Below are 19,326 nucleotides of genomic sequence, written 5' to 3' on the forward strand. Positions count from 1 at the left end.
TAAATTAATAAATAAAATTAAGTAAATGGTTGAGATGACGTCACGTGTCCGTCGTTAGTTTTAAGGGTATATACACAATGCAAAAGAGTAATAATAAGGATAATACACACTAATTTACACTAGTTTTAGAGAAAAACTATAAAGTTACCACTGAAGGTATCTAATTTCCAAAAAAACACCTCATTTTTGTGGACGTTTGATTACTCCACAAAAATATTAAATACCTTTGTAAATATACCATTTCGACTCATTTTCTCACCCTGTAAGACTCGCGTGCTGCTCACCCTTTTAATTAAATTAATTTAATTTAAAAATTAAATTAGCACAACCCGATTCATTTCAAAAGGATTTTTTTTCTTTTGTTATCTATTTCTCAGTTTGTCTCCTCATTTTCTTAATCATAACTTTTGTTGAAGATGATCAATTTTATTAAGATGTATGATGACAATTTATATTTCATGACTCGATCTAAATTTGTCTCTCATTTTTTTATTTCTCCTTAAAAGTTTTAACTTTTTAAAAATAATTCGAACTCATTATTTTAAAATTGAATTAGATGGAGGGTACTTATCATATGCACATAGAATTAACTTCCATTAAAATGATAATGTATTTATCTGTACTACATCATTTTTTTTCATTTTTTCCAGTTCTCCACTTTAACATTTCTCTTTTGAGTTTTTTTTATATGAAGATGACATATTTAAATGAAGTAAAAAATTAATAGAGAAGACAACTGAAACATGACACTTTTTAATTGATTTTCGGTAGGACTGTTCATGGTTATGGTTAACAATCAAATTAAATCGCAATTTGAATTAAATGTGAAAAAAATCATATTTGGTCTAGTTTGGTTAATTTTGATTTTTAAAATTTGAAAAACGCTACTATTTGATTTTACTAAAAAAATCGCAAAAATAACCATATCAATCGATAAATTAGATATATAAATTTTATAATTATTTATATATTCTTCATAAATAAATAAAAAATATTTTGTTAAATTTTAATCAACTTAAGTCTTTAACTTTATCTTTTTATCAAGTCAACACTTTAGCCCAAGTATAATAATTTGAAATCCAAGTCTATCAAATCTATTTTAGTCTTTACCTATTGTATTTCACATAAAATAATCATATTTTCTCTTAAATGAAATGTATTATTCGTGTAATGATAACTCTAATATTGCTTAATTGCTTTACTTAAACGACATTAGTTTTTCTGTAGATTGTTCATGTACTTGGTGTTTGTATTTATCGAGTAATGTACGTCCTCAAAAAAATTATTACTTTCAACCAAATAAATCAGAAAAACTGAACCAAACCAACAATAACCAAATCAATAGTTATTTTTTTTCGTTTGGTTTTAAAAATTTAAAAAACCAACTAAATTAATTTGATTTTGATTTTAATCAATAATCGATCTAAATCAAACTATGAACACTCCTAATTATTAACAGTAATAAAATACTTTCACATGCATTATGTACATGCTCACAAACCAAATAAAAAAATAAATCAAAATGATATACTAAAAAGAAAGAAGACATATTTAATGAAATAAATAATTAATAGAAAAACAACAAAAACATGACACTTCTTAATTGATTTTTGGACCAACAAAACACTCTCACACTCATCATGTACGTGCTCACAAACCAAGTGAGAAAATAAATAAAAATGATATACTTAAAAAGATATTTAGTATTTTTATAAGATAATAAAACACTCACGAAATTATGATATCTTTTAAAAAATTGAAGAATTTCTAATATAATACATTCTGCTGAACGACACTATAATCAGTTGAATATAAACTCGACAGGGAATATGGTGAGTGTACCTCGGGAGGAGGTAGAATCATAATTTGGGACATGTGTCCCAGACATGCACATGACTGTGACACTTTGAAATATATATTGGAATTCCTATATTACCCTCAATCATAACATAACCGTTTGAACTTGTCCACCTCTCTTCTTCTACATCTTCCAATCAAAAGCCGAGGACATTATCGACATTTCACATCTACCTTCTTCTCCTGTTACACTTCGCTATGAAAATCTGAAAATCAAACTGCTCTTCTATAGTGTCACTAGCCGGACCCCTCATTCTCTCTCACTCTGCTTCAAATGCTACTCTGTTTACTTTAATTTCAGCTTCCTTAAATTCTTTCTGCTCCAGGTATCTACTCTTCAACTTCTTGTAAATTGTACTTACTGCACAGGTATTATGAATTCTGTAATTTCTGCTGCAAAAAAGGGTTCTTTTTGGTTGATTTTACTTGGGTTTTTAGTTTTGAAGGTGGGTTCGGTTGTTCTTGAAGAATTGACTAGTAAGGAATTCTCTAAAGTGTTTATTTTAAAAAACATGACCATTTTTTCCTTGAAGGAGAGGCGGGCAAATCTAGGTTTTTTTTTTTTTTTTTTTTTTTTTGATTTTTGATGATTTATTCAATCATGAGCATTGTTCACTTCTGTCTAAAATGAAATACTCCTTGGACAAACTTTGTATATGTGTTGTAACTTAATTTAATCATTTCTGTATCCTCACAGTTGAGGGAACAGTCACATAACATTAAAACTGAGTTCCCATAAGATCATTTTAGACACTTCACTGCCCCAAATACTCACTTCATGGCTACTAAATCAAAATAACTTCCAAAGAACCTAAGGCCTCATTTGTTTTCTTGTTATTATTAATATTAAGTTTTCTGAATCTAGGTGCACATCTGAATATTTGAATCTGAATACATATCTAAATTTTTCTGTAGTAATATGTCGTACTGAGATGTGAATACTAAATAATTAAGACTTTATTCTTTTAACATCTAACTATATAAACTTGTCTTCATTTAAAGAGTAATTAATATAATATTTGAATAAAATACTAATTTGATCTAATACTGTATTAATACAAATATTTCTGAAGAATTATATGCAATTGGTTGTGGTGATTGCTAAGGGTGGTAGTTGTAGGTGCTGCTTGGATATTATTAGGTGATGGTGGTAGCTCTATGTAATAGTGGCCAGTACTAGTGGATAACAATGATGTTGATTGGGGTAGTTGGTGGTGACGACTTATAATTGTGGTGGACGATAGTGATGACCAATGGTTGTGGACTTGTGGTGAATGATGGCGGTGGTTGGCGATATATAGTGGTGATTATCGATAACGGTTGGTGTCTATAGTGATATTAGTAGGGATGATTGTAAATAATGACTAATGGCAGTGACCGGTGAATATGGTGATTGGTGGTAGTCATGGAAGATGATGTCTTAATGATATTAAGATTTTGTTAGATATCTTAAGGCCAGTTTGGACATATGATGTGAAATCAGATTGATATGAATCTAAGTTTTGTTTGGATAGACAATTTGAATTTCTTAAGTTATACTTTTTCTCATTAACAATTGAATGATTAAGATTAAATCCTAAGGCATATTTGATGATTGATATCTGAATGGTTAAAATTAAATGATATCTGAATGGTTAAGATTAAAAGCTTCATTAAGTGCAAACGAATGAGAGCGTAACTGATACTGAACTCAGAATAGTTGGTTACTTTTGATTTAACAAAAGTTAAAAGTTTACCAAGTATATACCTAAAATATATCTTATAACAAAGTAAAAAATTCTTATAGTTCAGTTTACGACCTAAAAGGAAAGAAAAATGGCATAGTTATTAATTTTTCGGAATGAGAGCATGTGAGTCAGGTCTTAAACTCTGCATATATAGTTTATGTTCTTTATACAATCTGGTTCCTTTAAAGAATTTCTAAGCTTTTTATTTGATCTCTTTGAAACTTCCATATCCTTAAAGATGAATCAGTAGTAAGTTGAGACCTTAATGTAACATTGCCTTCCTTTTTCCTTCTTGTTGTTTATAGAATTTCGTATTATTGTAGTGAATATGAAGGCAAAATCAATGGATGCATTTCCCCTTCAATATGAGTGGTGACAAAAGCAGGGAGGAAACAACATATTTTACCCTTTTCCAATGTTATTTGAAGAATTGAACTGAACATAAGGGAAATTGGGTTTCCTCAAAAAAATTTAGTCACCTTCTCTCTATACTAACGTAACTAGTTATGTAGAAGTTCTAAGTTCCAAAGTTTTTGGAAATGGTTGTGGATAGTTCTAAGGAAGATGAATAACTGATTGAAAGCTGAAGTAAAATATAAAGGGATGCCCATTTTTGTCTTGCATGACCATGTATGGATAGAAACTAAACTGGTTCTCATTTATTATTTGTTGGCAAAAGTGTGAAACATCCTGTATATGTCTCTAGATTTTTGAATTATCATGGGTTGTTTTGGTCAGTCCCTTAATGTGATGTTCTCTTGCAGGACTGTGTTGCTTATGGCTTCCCTTTCCTCTGAGCCTACTGCCAAGACTGAGGGTAGCAGTGGCAATGATGCTGGTGGTGGAGAAACATCAGAAGCTATGGGGCATATAGGGACTGATCAACTGTTATTATATAGAGGACTGAAAAAAGCGAAAAAAGAAAGGGGTTATACAGCCAAGGAGCGCATAAGCAAAATGCCCCCATGTACTGCAGGGAAGCGCAGCTCCATCTATCGTGGTGTCACTAGGTATGGCACAAAAGGCAAATTGTAGATTGTAGTGATATATTAGTCTCGTTGTGTAAATATGCTTTATTCTTTTGCATATTTGCGTAAGAATCTAGTTTCTCTACATTTTGCTTCCTGAGTTGCCTGACCGACATTGGGTTCTTTTATGGAGGTCTTATATGATCTCTAACATAGAAGAACTTTTCAGCAGTTCATTGCCCTATAAGAGAACATCAGCATTAGTTAATGAATTAGAAAGTTAGGGTGCCGGATTTTGCATATTATTGAACTAGCAACATCTGGTTAGCTTTCATGACATACATTTAGGCTTTTGCAACAAACACTTTAAAAAGTTTGTAAATGTGATGCGGGAATAGAGAGGTCAGAGAACTAGGCTGGATCATCCCCTCAAGCTATTAAAGTTAAAATAACTATGTTTATCTGTTCTAAAACGGAAAGGACATGAATGCCTAATCACAATAAGAGTGAATTAAGCTACCTGCTATTTTTACATATATTCTAGAATATTCACAAGGGTTCTAATACTACCCTTCAAATTGGTGCATACAAATAATATATACCAAACTTGTCATAAATATTAACTTGTTTTGGGACCGGCTAGGGACATGGTGAGTATGTTTGCAAGCGGATCATTTGATGCACAAACCTTGTGACAATGTCTTTAATGAGAAATATTGGAGAGAATATTATTGAATTCCGTATCTAAATTGTTACATAAAGAGCCTATTTATAGACACTACATTGGAATCCTTTTCCTGTTTTCCAACTAGGATTCCTATTCTTATTCCTATTCCTATTCCTATTTTGAGAAGGAAATACTTATTTCTATTCGAACACTCCCCCTCAAGCTGGTGCATACAAATCATATGTACCTAGCTTGTTACAAATGTAATTGATACGAGGACCTGTGAGGGTCTTGGTGAAGATATCTGCAAGCTGATCATTTGACTTGACGAATTTCGTAACAGTATCTCTTGAGAGCATCTTTTCTCGGATAAAGTGACAACCAATCTCAATGTGCTTAGTCCTTTCATGAAACAGTGGATTTGATGCGATATGAGAGTCACTTGATTATCACACACGACTTCCATCGGATCAATTTTGTCAAATTTTAGTTCTCCCAGCAACTGTTTGATCCAAACTAGCTCACAAGTTGTTGTTGCTGTTGCTCGATACTGTGATTCCGCACTAGATCAAGCAACTACATTCTGTTTCTTGCTCTTCCACGACACCAAATTACCTCCTACTAAAACACAATATCCTGATGTCGAATGTCTGTCAGAAGGTGTCAGAAGGTGATCCAGCCCAATCAGCGTCGGTATATCCAGTGATATGCTCATGGCCTCAATCCTCAAAGAGTAGTCCTTTACCGGGAGCTGACTTTATATATCGCTGAACACAAACAACTGCTTCCCAATGACTATCACAAGGGAAGTCATAAATTGACTTACAGCACTCACAGGAAAAGAGATGTCAGGTCTAGTCACTGTGAGATAATTCAAACTTTCCAACAAGCCGTCTATACCTTTCAGGATTACTAAGTGGCCCCCCTGTCTTGGAAGGAGTTCAACATTCGGATCCATAGGAGTGTCAATAGGTCTATATCCCATCATTCCCCTCTCCTCAAGAATATATAAGGCATACTTGCGTTGGTAAATAACAATACCTGATCTAGATTGAGCAACCTCAATACCAAAAAATTACTTCAATCTGCCAAGGTATTTAGTCTGGAAGTGCTTAAAGAGATGTTGCTTCAAATCTGTGATACCATCTTGATCATTACCGGTGATAACAATATCATCAACATGAACAACCAAATGGATACATCGATTTTGTGCAGAATGCCGATAAAACATCGAGTGATCAGCTCCACTATGAGTCATGCCAAACTGTTGAATTACTGTGCTGAACTTCCCAAACCAAGCTCGACGAGATTGTTTCAGACCATAGAGTGACTTACGCAATCGACATATAAGGCTACTAGACTCCCCCTGAGTAACAAAACCAGGTGGTTGCTCCATATAGACTTCTTCCTCAAAGATCACCATCCAGAAAAACATTCTTAATGTCCAGCTTATGAAGAGGCCAATGACGAACGACAACCATAGATAGAAAAAGGCGGACAAATGCTATTTTGGCCACAGGAGCAAATGTGTCACTATAATCTAGCCCAAGTATCTGAGTATACCCTTTGGCAACAAGACGAGCCTTAAGTCGATCAACCTGACATCTGGGCCAATTTTGACTGCATAAACCCAATGACAACCAATCGTAGATTTACCTGCAGGAAGGGAGACAAGCTCCAAGTACGACTTTTATGCAAAGCAGACATCTCATCAATTATAGCATGTCTCCATCCAAAATGAGAAAGTGCTTCACCTGTAGTCTTAGGGATGGAAATAGAGGACAAAGACGACACAAAGGCATAATAGGGTGATGATAGACGATGATAACTTAAGAAGGTATAATATGGTTATTCGAGTGGATCGTATACCTTTTTGAAGTGCAAGTGGTTGGCTAGGAGCAGGCAAGTCCGCAGTAAGAGCAGGGTCTGGCACATGACATAAATCATCTAGGACTAGGGTTGGACGAGGACGACGATGATAAGTTAGTAGTTGTGGCACTACAACTGGAGATGTAGAATTAACCGTAGATTCCTCAAAGGTTGGCACAGGTAAAACATGAGATATGGGTATGACCATAGATACGTCAGGATGGTCAGAAGATGTATAGTAAGGCTGAGACTCAAAAAATGTAACATCAGCGGGCATAAGGTATCGATGAAGATCATGTGAATAACAACGATACCCTTTTTGAACTCTAGAGTAACCAAGAAAGACGCATTTGAGGTCAGGAGCAGCTAATTTATCTTTCCCTAGGGCTAAATTATGAACACAACATGTGCTCCCAAAGACACGAGGAGGGATAGGATAGATATGTGACTGAGGAAACAATATGGAATGTGGAACCCGATTCTGAATAGAAGAAGAGGACGTTTTCTTAATTAAATAATAAGATGAAAGGACGACATCACCCTAAAAATGTAGCGGAACATGGGTTCAATGAGGAGAGTGCCAGCAGTCTTTATGAGATGCTTATTCTTTCTTTCAGCTACACCTTTTTGTTGATCACTACTGAAAGTATGAATGGAAACACCAAACTGATTTTGCATTTCAGCAAAGGAACTTTTGAAAATAGAAAGTAACTCAGAACAATCTTTCATTAAGAAAACCCAAGTGCATCTCGAATAATCATCAATGAAACTAACAAAATAACGAAATCCTAAAGTAGAACTGACTCTACTAGGACCCCAAATATCAGAATGAACTAATGAAAAAATAGACTCTTAACAACCCTCAGTACTACGAGAAAATGTAGCATGAGTATGTTTCCTAAGTTGATACGACTCACAATCTAATGTGGATAAACTAGACAAACTAAGCACCATCTTTTGCAGTTTGGATAGACTTGGATGTCCCAAATGTTTGTGAATTAGATCTGGGGAATCTGTGACGGAGCATGCTGTTAAGGAATTAGAAGAGGTAAGATAGTAAAGGCCTTGTGATTCGTGTCCTGATCCAGTGTTGTGGACGGCGAGAGGCGACAAAAGGCGACAAGGGCCTGCCTCGCCACGCGGCGAGGCGCTTGCCTTTTTGAATAAAGGCGCCAATTAATACCAAAAATTAAAAATATTTAATTGCATATTTTATCCAAAGTCTTAATAGCAATCAATAACACATATTAGCAAATATTCAATTCAAAAACCAATAGAATGTCTAAAACTTTAAAGACCAAACAATTCAAATTTCAAAATACAATAAACCAAAACTTTAAAAGTCTATTCTTCTTCAAAATTATCCAACTCTTGAAGATCAAAATCTTCTACATCATTATATTGCTCTTCATCTTCTTCCTCCTCGTATTCTTCATCAATTAGTGTCCGAGTCCTACTTGAAGATGAACTTAAAGATGTACTTTCTACTCCTTTGCCCTTGTCAAGTACTGTTGATCTTGAAGAAAGTCCCCTAAGATGATAGATACTCTCGTCCGCTCCAATTGCCGTAGCAACACTACCCCAAGTAAGATCATCATCCTCATATATTAGTTCATCATCTTGATCTTCGGGGCATCCAACTAACCATTCGTTGGAATCATCTATGTTATCCAAGCGAATTGGATCAATAAGATCACGAGCATCATAACGGCATTTCAATGTTCTGTTGTACTTAATGTACACTAGATCATTGAGACGCGATAGTGTAAGCCTATTCCTCTTTTTGGAATGAATCTGTGCATAAGTTATTGATATTAACTAGTTGATATTGATAATAATATAATATGAAAAATAGGATATAAATTTTTACTTACGTGTTCAAACACACTCCAATTTCGCTCACATCCGGATGAGCTACAAGTTAGGCTTAAGACTTTCATGGCAAACTTTTGCAAGTTTTGTGTTTCACTACCAAATAGTGACCACCATTCAACTATAATAAAATAAATTTAAAGGTTAGTGACTATAAGTAAGTCAAATAATATAAGTAAGAATGTAAGATCTAAATCAACCCACTTACCCGGTGACCTTGTGTCTCTAGCTCTTTTAGCCGGACCACAACCAAATAGTCCATCCGCCATTTTGTACTTAGGAAGCTCAGCGATTAGTGCATCTTGTATTGTTGTATCACGGACCAACTTCTCAACACATGCATAATACTCGGTCCACAAACTCTGTAATAAAGTTCCCTCTTCTTCAGCTTTATAATATAATCCTGGGTTCAAAACATGGCCTGCAGCATGCAAAGGCCGATGGAGTTGTTCTGACCACCTTGCATCAATTATTTGAAACACTTCCTCATAATGCTTCTGAACTCCCCGAAAACCATGTGCAGTAGCTTCTTTGGCTCTATCCATTGCCTTATAAATATAACCCATTGGTGGTTTTTTCTCCCCATCCACCAAATGAAGCACTTTTGTCAAAGGGCTACAAACTGTAAGTGCCCGAACAACATCATTCCAAAAGTGGATAGAAATAAGAAGATTGGCAACTTCTTTCCTCGAAGTTTCCTTTGCAAATTTGCTTGAATTCCATTCGGTTGAGAGGACTAAAGTTTTCAAGTTTTTTCTTTGAATGTACATAGCTCTCAAAGTTAAGAATGCCGTTGCAAATCTTGTCTTGGCCGGTTTCGCCAAATTTCTTTCTTTGGTGAATTTTCTCATCAAGTTTAACAACAATGGCCTTTGACTAATGTAAGAATGGATTCTGATGGCCTTCTTAAAAACTGTTATAGAAAGATTAAATTAAATTAATTAGTAGCTAATGAATTATTGAGTATTGACTATAAAGAAACTTAATAAAGTTAAAGGATAGGTTGATTACCGGAAGCATATGGCTTAACCTTGAATATGTCACCAAATATCAAGTTGATGCAATGAGCGGCACATGGAGTCCAATAAATGTGTGGATACGCACCCATTATCATACTTCCCGCTTTTACATTCTCACTAGCATTATCGGTGACAATTTGTACCACATTTTCCGGTCCAATTCTTTTGATAGTGCTTTCAAATAACTTGTACATTTTGGTGGAATCGGTAGATTCATTGCTAGCATCAACCGAACCAAGAAATACACTACCGATTGGAGAATTCACCAAAATATTGATGATCATTTTGCCATTTCGTGCCGTCCATTTGTCCATCATAATGGAACAACCAAACTTTGTCCATTGCACTTTATGCTCCTCAACAATTTTTTCTACTTTATCCACCTCTTTTTTAAGGTGAGTGACTCTAACTTCATGGAATGTAGGAGGCTTCATTCCGGGGACATGTTGTCCAACCGCCTCAATAAATTTATCGAATGATTTGTGATTGACGCAATTAAAAGGGAGCCCGGCATCATACATCCAAATTGCAAAAGCACTTACCGCACGCTCTCTTAGAATTTTCTTTGTTTCTTCGATTCCTCCTCCTTTTTCTAAGCCTCCTTTTTGTGTTGATTTTTGTGAAAAATAGAGGTTCAAAGGTCCTTTCGTCACACTCCGTCCGGTGGATGAACCTCCACTAGAAGATATCCTTTGAGTTTTGGAGGGAGGCCTCATTTCCGCATAATCATCCATTTCATCAAGATCATCAATATCAACAAATTCTTCCGGTTGCCTCATTTGAAATTTGGGATTATTAGCTATTTTGTTTTGCATATAAGCCCTTATTTCTTCTCTAATTTCCGACGGACAAGCGGCACATTGTTTAACATTTTTGAAACCACCCACTAAATGTTGTTTGTGTCGCGTTATTCCACCATTGAAAGTATTCCCACAAAAGTTACAAGTGACCGAATCTTTCGTCGCTCCTTGAGTGCCATAATTCCATCCAATGTCCATCTTTTTGCTAGCATCCGCCATTGATTATCAAATTCAATTAATTCGCTGTTTAGGAATATTGGAATAAATAATTAGGTCTAAGGAAAATAATTATTTAAAAAAAATTAACACTTTACAGACTGCTGTAAAGTGTAAACAAGAAGAACAGAAATCAGAAGAAGTGAAGAACTGTAACTGAAAAAAAAAATGAAGAAGAAGAACAGAAAAATGAAGAAGAAGAACAGAAAAATTTGAAGAAGAAGAACAGAAATCAGAAAACATTACCTGAAAACAGAGAGTGAGAGTCGCGAGGGTCGGACTTCGGAGGGAACTAGAGTTGCGACTCACGAGGGTCGTCGGCGAGGGAGAAGGAGAAGCTGAAGGCGACCGCGAGGCTGCGAGGGAGAGCGAGGGAGAAGGAGAAGCTGGCGACAGCGAGGGAGAGCGAGGGAGAAGGAGAAGCTGGCGACAGCAAGGGAGAAGAGTCGCGATGGAGAAGAAGAGAGAGTCGATCGATCGCGAGAGAGAGTAAAAAAAAACCCTAATTTTGACTAATTTTATTAAGTCAAATTTTTTTAATCAAAAAGGCGCCGCCTTTTATCTCGCCTTTTCAGCGCCACAGCTCTCCATGGGTCGCCTTATTATCATCGCCTCGCCTCGCCTGATAATGGCGATGGACCTTCGCCTCGCCTCGCCTCTCGCCTTTGGCGACGAGGCGAGCGCCTTTCGTAACACTGTCCTGATCCATCCAGTACTACGGTCCTGCGTGAGAAAGCAATCATAAAAAAAAGTTATGCTAAAATGTAGGGGCTTTTGTCAAAAGACTAACCAATGCTAGATTAAAAGGAGAACCAGAGACTAACCGAGTCTATGACCCATGATCCAAGAGTGCTAGACTGTGACACACAAGTAAAAGAATTACCCGCAACAAAAACATCAGGTTGTGCAACCAAAACTACGTGTGGAGACGTTTGTTTATTTGCACGATACCGAAGGAACTCTCTATTTTCCTTTAGAACAATAGGATCATAACTGGGTGGTGGACCTTGTAAAATATAACATATGTCTCGAGTGTGTCCAAGTTTATGACAATGACTACACTTGGATCGAGGTTTTCCAAAACGTTTTTTTACTTGCGCGATTCCGAAGGAGCTCATTATATTCCCTTAGAACAATAGGATCATAATTGGGTGGTGGACCATGCAAAATGTAACATATGTCACGAGTGTGTCCAGGTTTATGACAATGACTACAGATGGATCGATGTTTTCCAAAACGTTCTCCCCTTCGTCGATTCTCCATAGACTGGTATATACGCTGGAAACTGCCGGAAACTCCTGCTACAGTGGTCTGAAAATAGTAGTTTGAAAATATTGGAAGCCGCCAGAAAAATAGATTTGAGCGCCAAATATTGGTCGGAATCAGGAAAAAATTACATGGTCAGCCTCGGGATGAAGAGGCGACCCAGATAGAAAAAAAATTGTCGAAAAAACTGGTCGGAGAAGGTCACACGGCCCGGCGCGTGGATCTGACAGTTCCCTGGAGAATCCTTCCCGCGGTGCGTGGCGGCGCGTGTAACACTGAATTCCGGTGGGGATGACTGGGGTTTGCTCGCTGGGAAGTTCCGTAGCTAGTGGTAATTATCTGGACAACAACTAGGTTACTGAAAAACTGCCTTTTTTTTCTCTCACAATTGCTTTGATACCATGTGAGAAATATTGGAGAGAATATTATTGAATTGCGTATCTAAATTGTTACATAAAGACCGTATTTATAGTCACTACATTGGAATCCTTTTCCAACTAGGATTCCTATTTTTATTCCTATTCCTATTTTGAGAAGGAAATACTTATTTCTATTCCAACATCTCTTTAGAGTACTTTATTTCTGAAAAAATAACAATCAATCTTTGTGTTTGGTCCTCTCGTTAAACGGTGAACTTGATGCAATGTGAAGTGCAGCCTCATTATCTCATACAAGTTCCATTTTATTGTTCTCTCCAAATTTCAACTCCTCAAGTATTGCTTGATATATGAGTTCACATGTTGTCATTGCCTTAACCTGATATTCTGCTTCTGTACTCCATCTATCAACCACATTTTATTTCTTTCTTTACCAAGACACCAATTTCCCCAACTAGAAGACAATATCTACAAGTGGATCGTCTGTCAAAAGACGACCCTGCCTAGTTTGCATCTATATATCAGTTTCATAAGTCTGCATCTGTGTATCCAAATATTTTCTTATGTCCTCGGTCTTCGTAAAGTAGCCCCTTCCCTGGAGCAGATGTTATGTATCAAAAAAGGTGAATTAACTGCATTTCAGTGACTGTCACAAGGAGAATCCAAGAACTAACTTCCAACACGGGGTGTCCGAACCATCCCACGCTATTCCATCCCATTGTCCATTGAACCTGCTCTAATGATCCTCCTTTTGCCGGATCATTGCCTTTGAAATCATAAAAAAAATAATTTTTTCAGTAAGTTTAGTCATGCTACACATTTGATCCATCAGCATATCAATAGGCCTACAATATGTCATCCCTGTTCCCTTAAAAATATCAAGTGCACATTGCCTCAGTGAAATAGTAATTTCTTATTTGGATTGAGCAACCTCAATGCCCTAGAGGTTCTTTAGTCGACCAATATAATTGGTTTAAAAATGCTGAAAAAGGTGATGTTTCAACTTTGTAATTTGCTCATCATCATTACATGCACAGACCTATGTAGAGTGATGATAAAATACAGAGTGATCAGCTTCACTCAAACTATGCCAAATTCCTGAACAACCATGCTGAATTACCTAAACCATGCTCGAGCTGCTACAGGTTATGAAGTGCTTGTCAATTGTCATAGTCTGCACACCTTGTTACCAGGCTCCCCCTCAACAACAGAACATGATAGCAGAGCCTAGTTAAGGTCAGCAACATATAGGAAGAAAACAAAACTCCGAACTTGAAATATTTCAGAGCAAGTTTCACGGTTGTGTGAAGAGAATTCGTTTCCGTAGATGTTGTGATCAAACCAACACCATCACGAGAACCAAAATACCAGCACAAGCAAATCCCAGCCTACTTCGCCATCTTCCGCTGCCGCACTGGCCCTCACACGCTAACCAGAGCAGCCCAGATTCCAGCTACATCTGCACACGTGCAGGTGCATGTGAGCTCCTTCCGACCTTTTTTTTTCCAGCAGTGTCTCTTGTTCATTCCGAGGCTACCCATATAGGAACCCCCTGATTCGACCACTTTTTGAAGACCAGATTCAATTTTTTAGTGGTTGCTTCCTGTTCTTATCAACTTTTCTGGTGTCTGCTTCTTTTTTGTATGACTTAGACAGATTTAACTCTGTTAACATCTACAGCACTATATACTTGATATTTGGTCATGTTTCTCAAATCAGATATTTTTGTGCTTAGACCATGTTTTCCATCAATTTGAACCATTCTATCACTATTGGAACTAGATAGGTAGTGCAAATTACTTATTTTGGTTATCTTCAATTCAACTATGGTGTAAGGGACAAGGTGATATTAATGAAAAAGATAGGGGAGGATGGGAGGAGATTGATGATCTGATACCATGTGAAGTGGAAGTAGAAAAAAAAAGAGAACTCGTCTTGATTTACTCTCTCAAGCTATTGGGGTTTAAATATTATGTTTACATGTCTTACAATTGCAGTAAATTAAGCTACTTGCTATATTTACATGATTCTATAATATTCACAAAGATTCTAACAGTAAATAGTGAGTGCGGCAACATGAAGTGATCCACAGCTGTGCCATGCATGACACAAACTTGTACCGGTACACCTTGCTTAGAGATGATAAACTTGTTTCGTGATATATGAATTTGTTTCCATATTTTATATACAGTTTTTATGAGAACTGAAGAAGGGGAAAACCTATAAATTAGTAGAGGTGTTTGATTTGGATTTAAGAAAAAATTGAAGTTGAAACTTTTCGGGATGGGAATAGTGCCTACTCTATTTGAGTCCTTAGGTTAGATTAAACAGAAAGACTTAAGAATTTAGAATGCCTGCATTGCTTGGATGAGCAGGGCTTTTTATTTATTTTAGTTGCTAAAGCATAATATCCTCTTCATTGGATCTTCACATTTGCCTCTATATGATTTTTAACAAAATAGTTAATGAATACCTTTTGTATGCAATGGAAGATTCTAGGCCTATAGGTTTTGTCTCTTTTCTTGTGTGTGTTTTTCTGTTCTATTTATTAGAGTCAGATAAGATGGTATATGTAAACTCTCCTTCTGTTTTGACTGTTCTTTTAAAGAAATATTACTTGTCTCAAGAATTTCTCTTGTTCCTTGGAAAAATTTTGAGCTATGTTTTTAATTTCATGAGACTAGGCATAGATGGACTGGTCGTTATGAAGCTCATCTTTGGGATAAAAGTACCTGGAATCAAAACCAAAATAAGAAAGGAAAGCAAGGTGTTTCTCTTTGTTCTCTAGCAGATATTTTTGGTTCTATTTCATGCTGATCAGAATTCAGCTCGATGCTCCATTTTTTTTTTTTGGGTGAAAAACTGATGTTTAGAAAGTGTTATTATTGCATGGACATTGGGACACTTATTGCTGCTTGATCGGGATGGACAGTTTATTTAGGTGAGCATTTTGAGTAATCCTTTTCTGAAGTACTGCACATGAAAGGAGATTAAACTGTTAAACATTTCGAGAACAAAATTTGTTGTAGGAGCATATGATGATGAGGAGGCTGCAGCAAGAGCATATGATCTTGCCGCTTTGAAATATTGGGGTCCTGGAACCCTCATTAATTTCCCAGTAAGATGTTTAATATTAGTTTTTTTGTCAGTTTACCAAGCGATACAGGCATCTAGCCCTTCCTAATTCCTTCCTATCTTTCTCAAGGATTTACTACAATTCTTCTCTTGCTTTGTTTTCTTAATTCCTTACTTGCATAATATTGGGTCTGTTAAAGCTTTGCACCCAACTGTATCAGGTGCTTTGCAATGGCTATACTTTCATGTACTAAATGTTCTGACTGTTTATGTAGGTGACAGATTACACAAGGGACCTTGAAGAGATGCAAAATGTCTCAAGAGAAGATTATCTTGCATCATTAAGAAGGTGGGTGTGCTGTTTGCATATGCATGCGTTTGGTAGAGTATCTGCTGATTCCTCATAAACTCATCTTTGCAGAAAGAGTGGTGGTTTCTCCAGAGGGATCTCTAAATATCGTCCGCTATCCAGGTATGCTAGCACAGATCAAGTCTGCATTCATATGACTTGTTGAATTGAAAATTATGTGATGAAGGATGAATGCTGTGGGATTTCCCGACACATTCACATTTACCTATTTTTCCTGGTATCTTGATATTCATTAGGGTTTCTTAGATGTCATTATTCACGATATCTTCCGTCTTCTCTTCTCTGCATCCAATGTAGTCGATGGGATCTGCAATTCGGACGTGTGCCTGGAGCTGATTACTTTAACAGCCTGCACTATGGTGAGTACAGTTATTGTCATGCAAAAATAAATTTTCTATTAATAATTGTTCATTTTAGACCTTCATTCTCAAAAAATAAAATAGTTCCTTTTAGACCTAGGATTTAGTTAGCAAATCAGGGCTGAACTCACATCTTATAAATCTTTAAATTTCTCAAAGGTGATAACGCCACAGTGGACAATGAGTACATCGGTGGTTTCTGCATGGATAGAAAGATTGACTTGTCAAGTTACATCAAGTGGTGGGGAGGTAATAAAGCTCGTCAAACAGATTCGCATCTGAAAATATCGGAGGAAACAAAGGTTGGTTGTCCTGAAGATATTGATAATGAGCTTAGGGCTTCAGAATTATCAATTCAGCAGACTGAACCATATGAGATGCCCCGTTTGGGTGTGTACCAAGAAAATAAGAATCATAAAAGCTCAACATTATCTGCTGTGAGCATTTTGTCACAGTCTGCAGCATACAAGAGTTTAGTAGAGAAGGTTGCTAAAAAGAAAGAAAAAGTTGAGAATGATGAGAATGAAAACAAAAGCACTATCAACAGAGTCGACCGTGGGAAGATGATAGAAAAATCAAGTCCTGATAGTGGAAGTGAGAGGCTTGGAGCTGCATTTCTCAATGCTGGGGGATTATCTATTAACAGAAACTTGCACCCACTTACTCCACTCCTGTCAGGACCACTTCTCACTAACTACAACAGCATAGATCCCTTAACAGACCCTGTTCTTTGGACATCTATTGTTCCTAATTTTCATACAGGTTCTTCACGGACTGCTGAGGTGAGTTTATCTCTTATCAATGCTTAGATTATCTTGTTTCGCATACTCCCATCTGTGTAGAAACATGGAAGTAGGATAAAAAGTTGATGGAGTGGAATGATAATCACCTAGACTCAATGATTCCTCGCATCTGATGCTTAGTTTCACATGAATACTAGATCAAATTAAAGAAGTTGCTAATTTACAATTTTGTCCATTTAATTATTTTTAAGTGATTTTTTCTTCAGCAGACTGTTTCCTAGCTATATCATCTAATGGAACTTGCACTTAGCTAAGCCTGAGCTCTACTATCCACGTCCACCAGCAATTTAAGTGGGAAAATCATGATTGTTGTTAAGATGTACGAAGAGTATTAGTATGACTTTTCTCTTTGAAGAATGGATAATGTTCAGTTAGTTGTACCTTGACTGCTTGCCTCTGTTATGACTTGTCTGGACCTTGGTCTTTAACAAGAGATCCTACTTAGTATCTAACAATACATACTTTTGCACCCACCATTAGTGGTACCTCAATATAACATATACCCTTCCACATGACTATGCCATTTCCAATTTTAAAAGACTACACAAAATGCAAATTTCAGTAGTATATAATGTTGAGTAGCATAATACTTGTGATGTAGTCGTAATGACTGCCTTTTGGTAGTGTGTGGGATTGCATAAGCAGTAAAAGGTCTGTGTCCTGTATATAACCAATAATTGTTGTTTAGGACTTCAAATGAATTATTGATCCTAGTATGTTTACAAGATGGAGTGAAGGGTGAGAAGCACTTGAGAATGGTTACATAACAAGTATTCCCTACAGAAAAATTGTGCAGAGTGGTGATTTTCTGAAGTTTGTTAGATGGGAAGGATATGTGTATCTCATAAACCTGGATCTTTCATGCAGGTCCACAAGAGCGAAGCCAGTTCAGATTATACTTTATTTCAACAAGAAGATTAACCTTCGCCTCTACAAGTGAGATACAAACTTTCCTGTACATGTAAGTTTGCAGTCTTGTGAAGCATAGGCATACACACTTTTATCTTTTGACAGGGTTTTTTCTTTTGGTCCATTATGAACTTTATAGACCTAAATGTTGTTCCAGTACTTGTAAAATAAGTCTCTAGTTTATTTATCTTTTTCAAGTTGCTGCAATGTTGCTCTAGCAATTCCATTTGTCCATCTGAGTTTTTAAGAGTCTTATCATTCCATGCTATAGAGTTCTCCACATGTAGTTTATGAAGAATGTATAGAAGCATGATTGTGGTATTTATTATTGCGGTTCACTTGAGTAGAATTTTGTCTTGCCCTTCTTGGTTCTAGCTTGACTTATTTATTTCTCTCCTTCTGGTTGAGAAACCCATCCCTAACCTCCAGGAAACACAAGATGCCCCCTCTGTTGATCTATAGTTTCCTCCTATGTTGCTTGGACTCTCCAAAAATGTTGCCGCACCCGTGTCGGATGTTTTAAAATGCACTACTTTTGAAGTATCCGATACACACCTGTTAATACTTTAGAAGAGTCCAAGCAACATAGGTTTCCTCTGAACGTTTCATTGCTTATTTGAGATTTGGAAGGGCAGCTTCTCGGTAAAAGTCTCTTCCCATCGCTACAAGTCAATTTGGTCGCTAAAGGTGCGCACACACCAGATCCCTCTTAATTCTTCACTAAAATCAATCCTAATCCCCTCGTACGACCTTTTAAATTCAACGATTCATTTTGGTATGAGTCTTAAATATATTGATACAGATGTAGTCGTTCGTTCAGTCAAAACTCAGAAATATGTGAATTTGATTTTCTAATTACTAGAATAGAGTTTCTTATTTATTAGTAGTAAGTAAGAGCGGGAACAAAGCCAATAATATTACCGTTGATTGTAGTTAGACTTTTAGCCTTTGATCTTTTGGTTTTAGCATTTAGCTTCTTAGTTACTTTATAACTTGGGGAAAAAACCCCATCCCTCAATTTTTTAAACCAGTCTTAGGGATTCAATCATGAAATATATGATGGAATAGTGGGAAAATAGCAATGGGATGTGAAATGTCCTGAGCCTACACCCTGAGACTTGCACCTAGAAACATTGTTGGTTTCATGTGAAGTCAAGAGACCAGACTTACTA

General features: G+C 36.4%; 2 protein-coding genes across 2 annotated transcripts; one reads left to right on the forward strand and one right to left on the reverse strand.

The window, feature by feature from the left end:
- Positions 1-1,944: 1,944 nt before the first annotated feature.
- Positions 1,945-18,361, forward strand: LOC101244538 (AP2-like ethylene-responsive transcription factor). The gene is made up of 10 exons (XM_004231525.5): positions 1,945-2,183; positions 4,349-4,594; positions 15,323-15,405; positions 15,571-15,579; positions 15,668-15,756; positions 15,989-16,062; positions 16,135-16,185; positions 16,381-16,442; positions 16,602-17,224; positions 18,113-18,361. The coding sequence occupies exons 2-10, from the start codon at positions 4,362-4,364 to the stop codon at positions 18,164-18,166; spliced, it is 1,278 nt and encodes a 425-aa protein (XP_004231573.1). The 5' UTR covers positions 1,945-2,183; positions 4,349-4,361; the 3' UTR covers positions 18,167-18,361.
- Positions 8,334-13,501, reverse strand: LOC104644374 (uncharacterized). Its single transcript, XM_010313877.4, has 4 exons — positions 9,972-13,501; positions 9,169-9,873; positions 8,963-9,081; positions 8,334-8,882 (listed from the first exon to the last, which is right to left on the reverse strand). Exons 1-4 carry the CDS (start codon positions 10,996-10,998, stop codon positions 8,433-8,435), a joined length of 2,301 nt encoding a protein of 766 aa, XP_010312179.3. The 5' UTR covers positions 10,999-13,501; the 3' UTR covers positions 8,334-8,432.
- Positions 18,362-19,326: the final 965 nt, after the last annotated feature.

This window comes from Solanum lycopersicum, chromosome 2 (genome assembly GCF_036512215.1).
Source record: "Solanum lycopersicum chromosome 2, SLM_r2.1".
NCBI lineage: Eukaryota > Viridiplantae > Streptophyta > Magnoliopsida > Solanales > Solanaceae > Solanum > Solanum lycopersicum.

Excerpts from the sequence above, each read along its gene's own strand:
- LOC104644374 (XM_010313877.4), bottom strand. The coding sequence starts at position 10,998 with ATGGCGGATGCTAGCAAAAAGATGGACATTGGATGGAATTATGGCACT. Across the intron at positions 9,082-9,168 it reads TAGAGACACAAGGTCACCGG|TTGAATGGTGGTCACTATTT; the intron begins GTAAGTGGGTTG and ends ATTTTATTATAG. Across the intron at positions 8,883-8,962 it reads ATTGGAGTGTGTTTGAACAC|ATTCATTCCAAAAAGAGGAA; the intron begins GTAAGTAAAAAT and ends ACTTATGCACAG.
- LOC101244538 (XM_004231525.5), top strand. The coding sequence starts at position 4,362 with ATGGCTTCCCTTTCCTCTGAGCCTACTGCCAAGACTGAGGGTAGCAGT. Across the intron at positions 16,186-16,380 it reads AAATATCGTCCGCTATCCAG|TCGATGGGATCTGCAATTCG; the intron begins GTATGCTAGCAC and ends CATCCAATGTAG. Across the intron at positions 17,225-18,112 it reads GTTCTTCACGGACTGCTGAG|GTCCACAAGAGCGAAGCCAG; the intron begins GTGAGTTTATCT and ends TCTTTCATGCAG.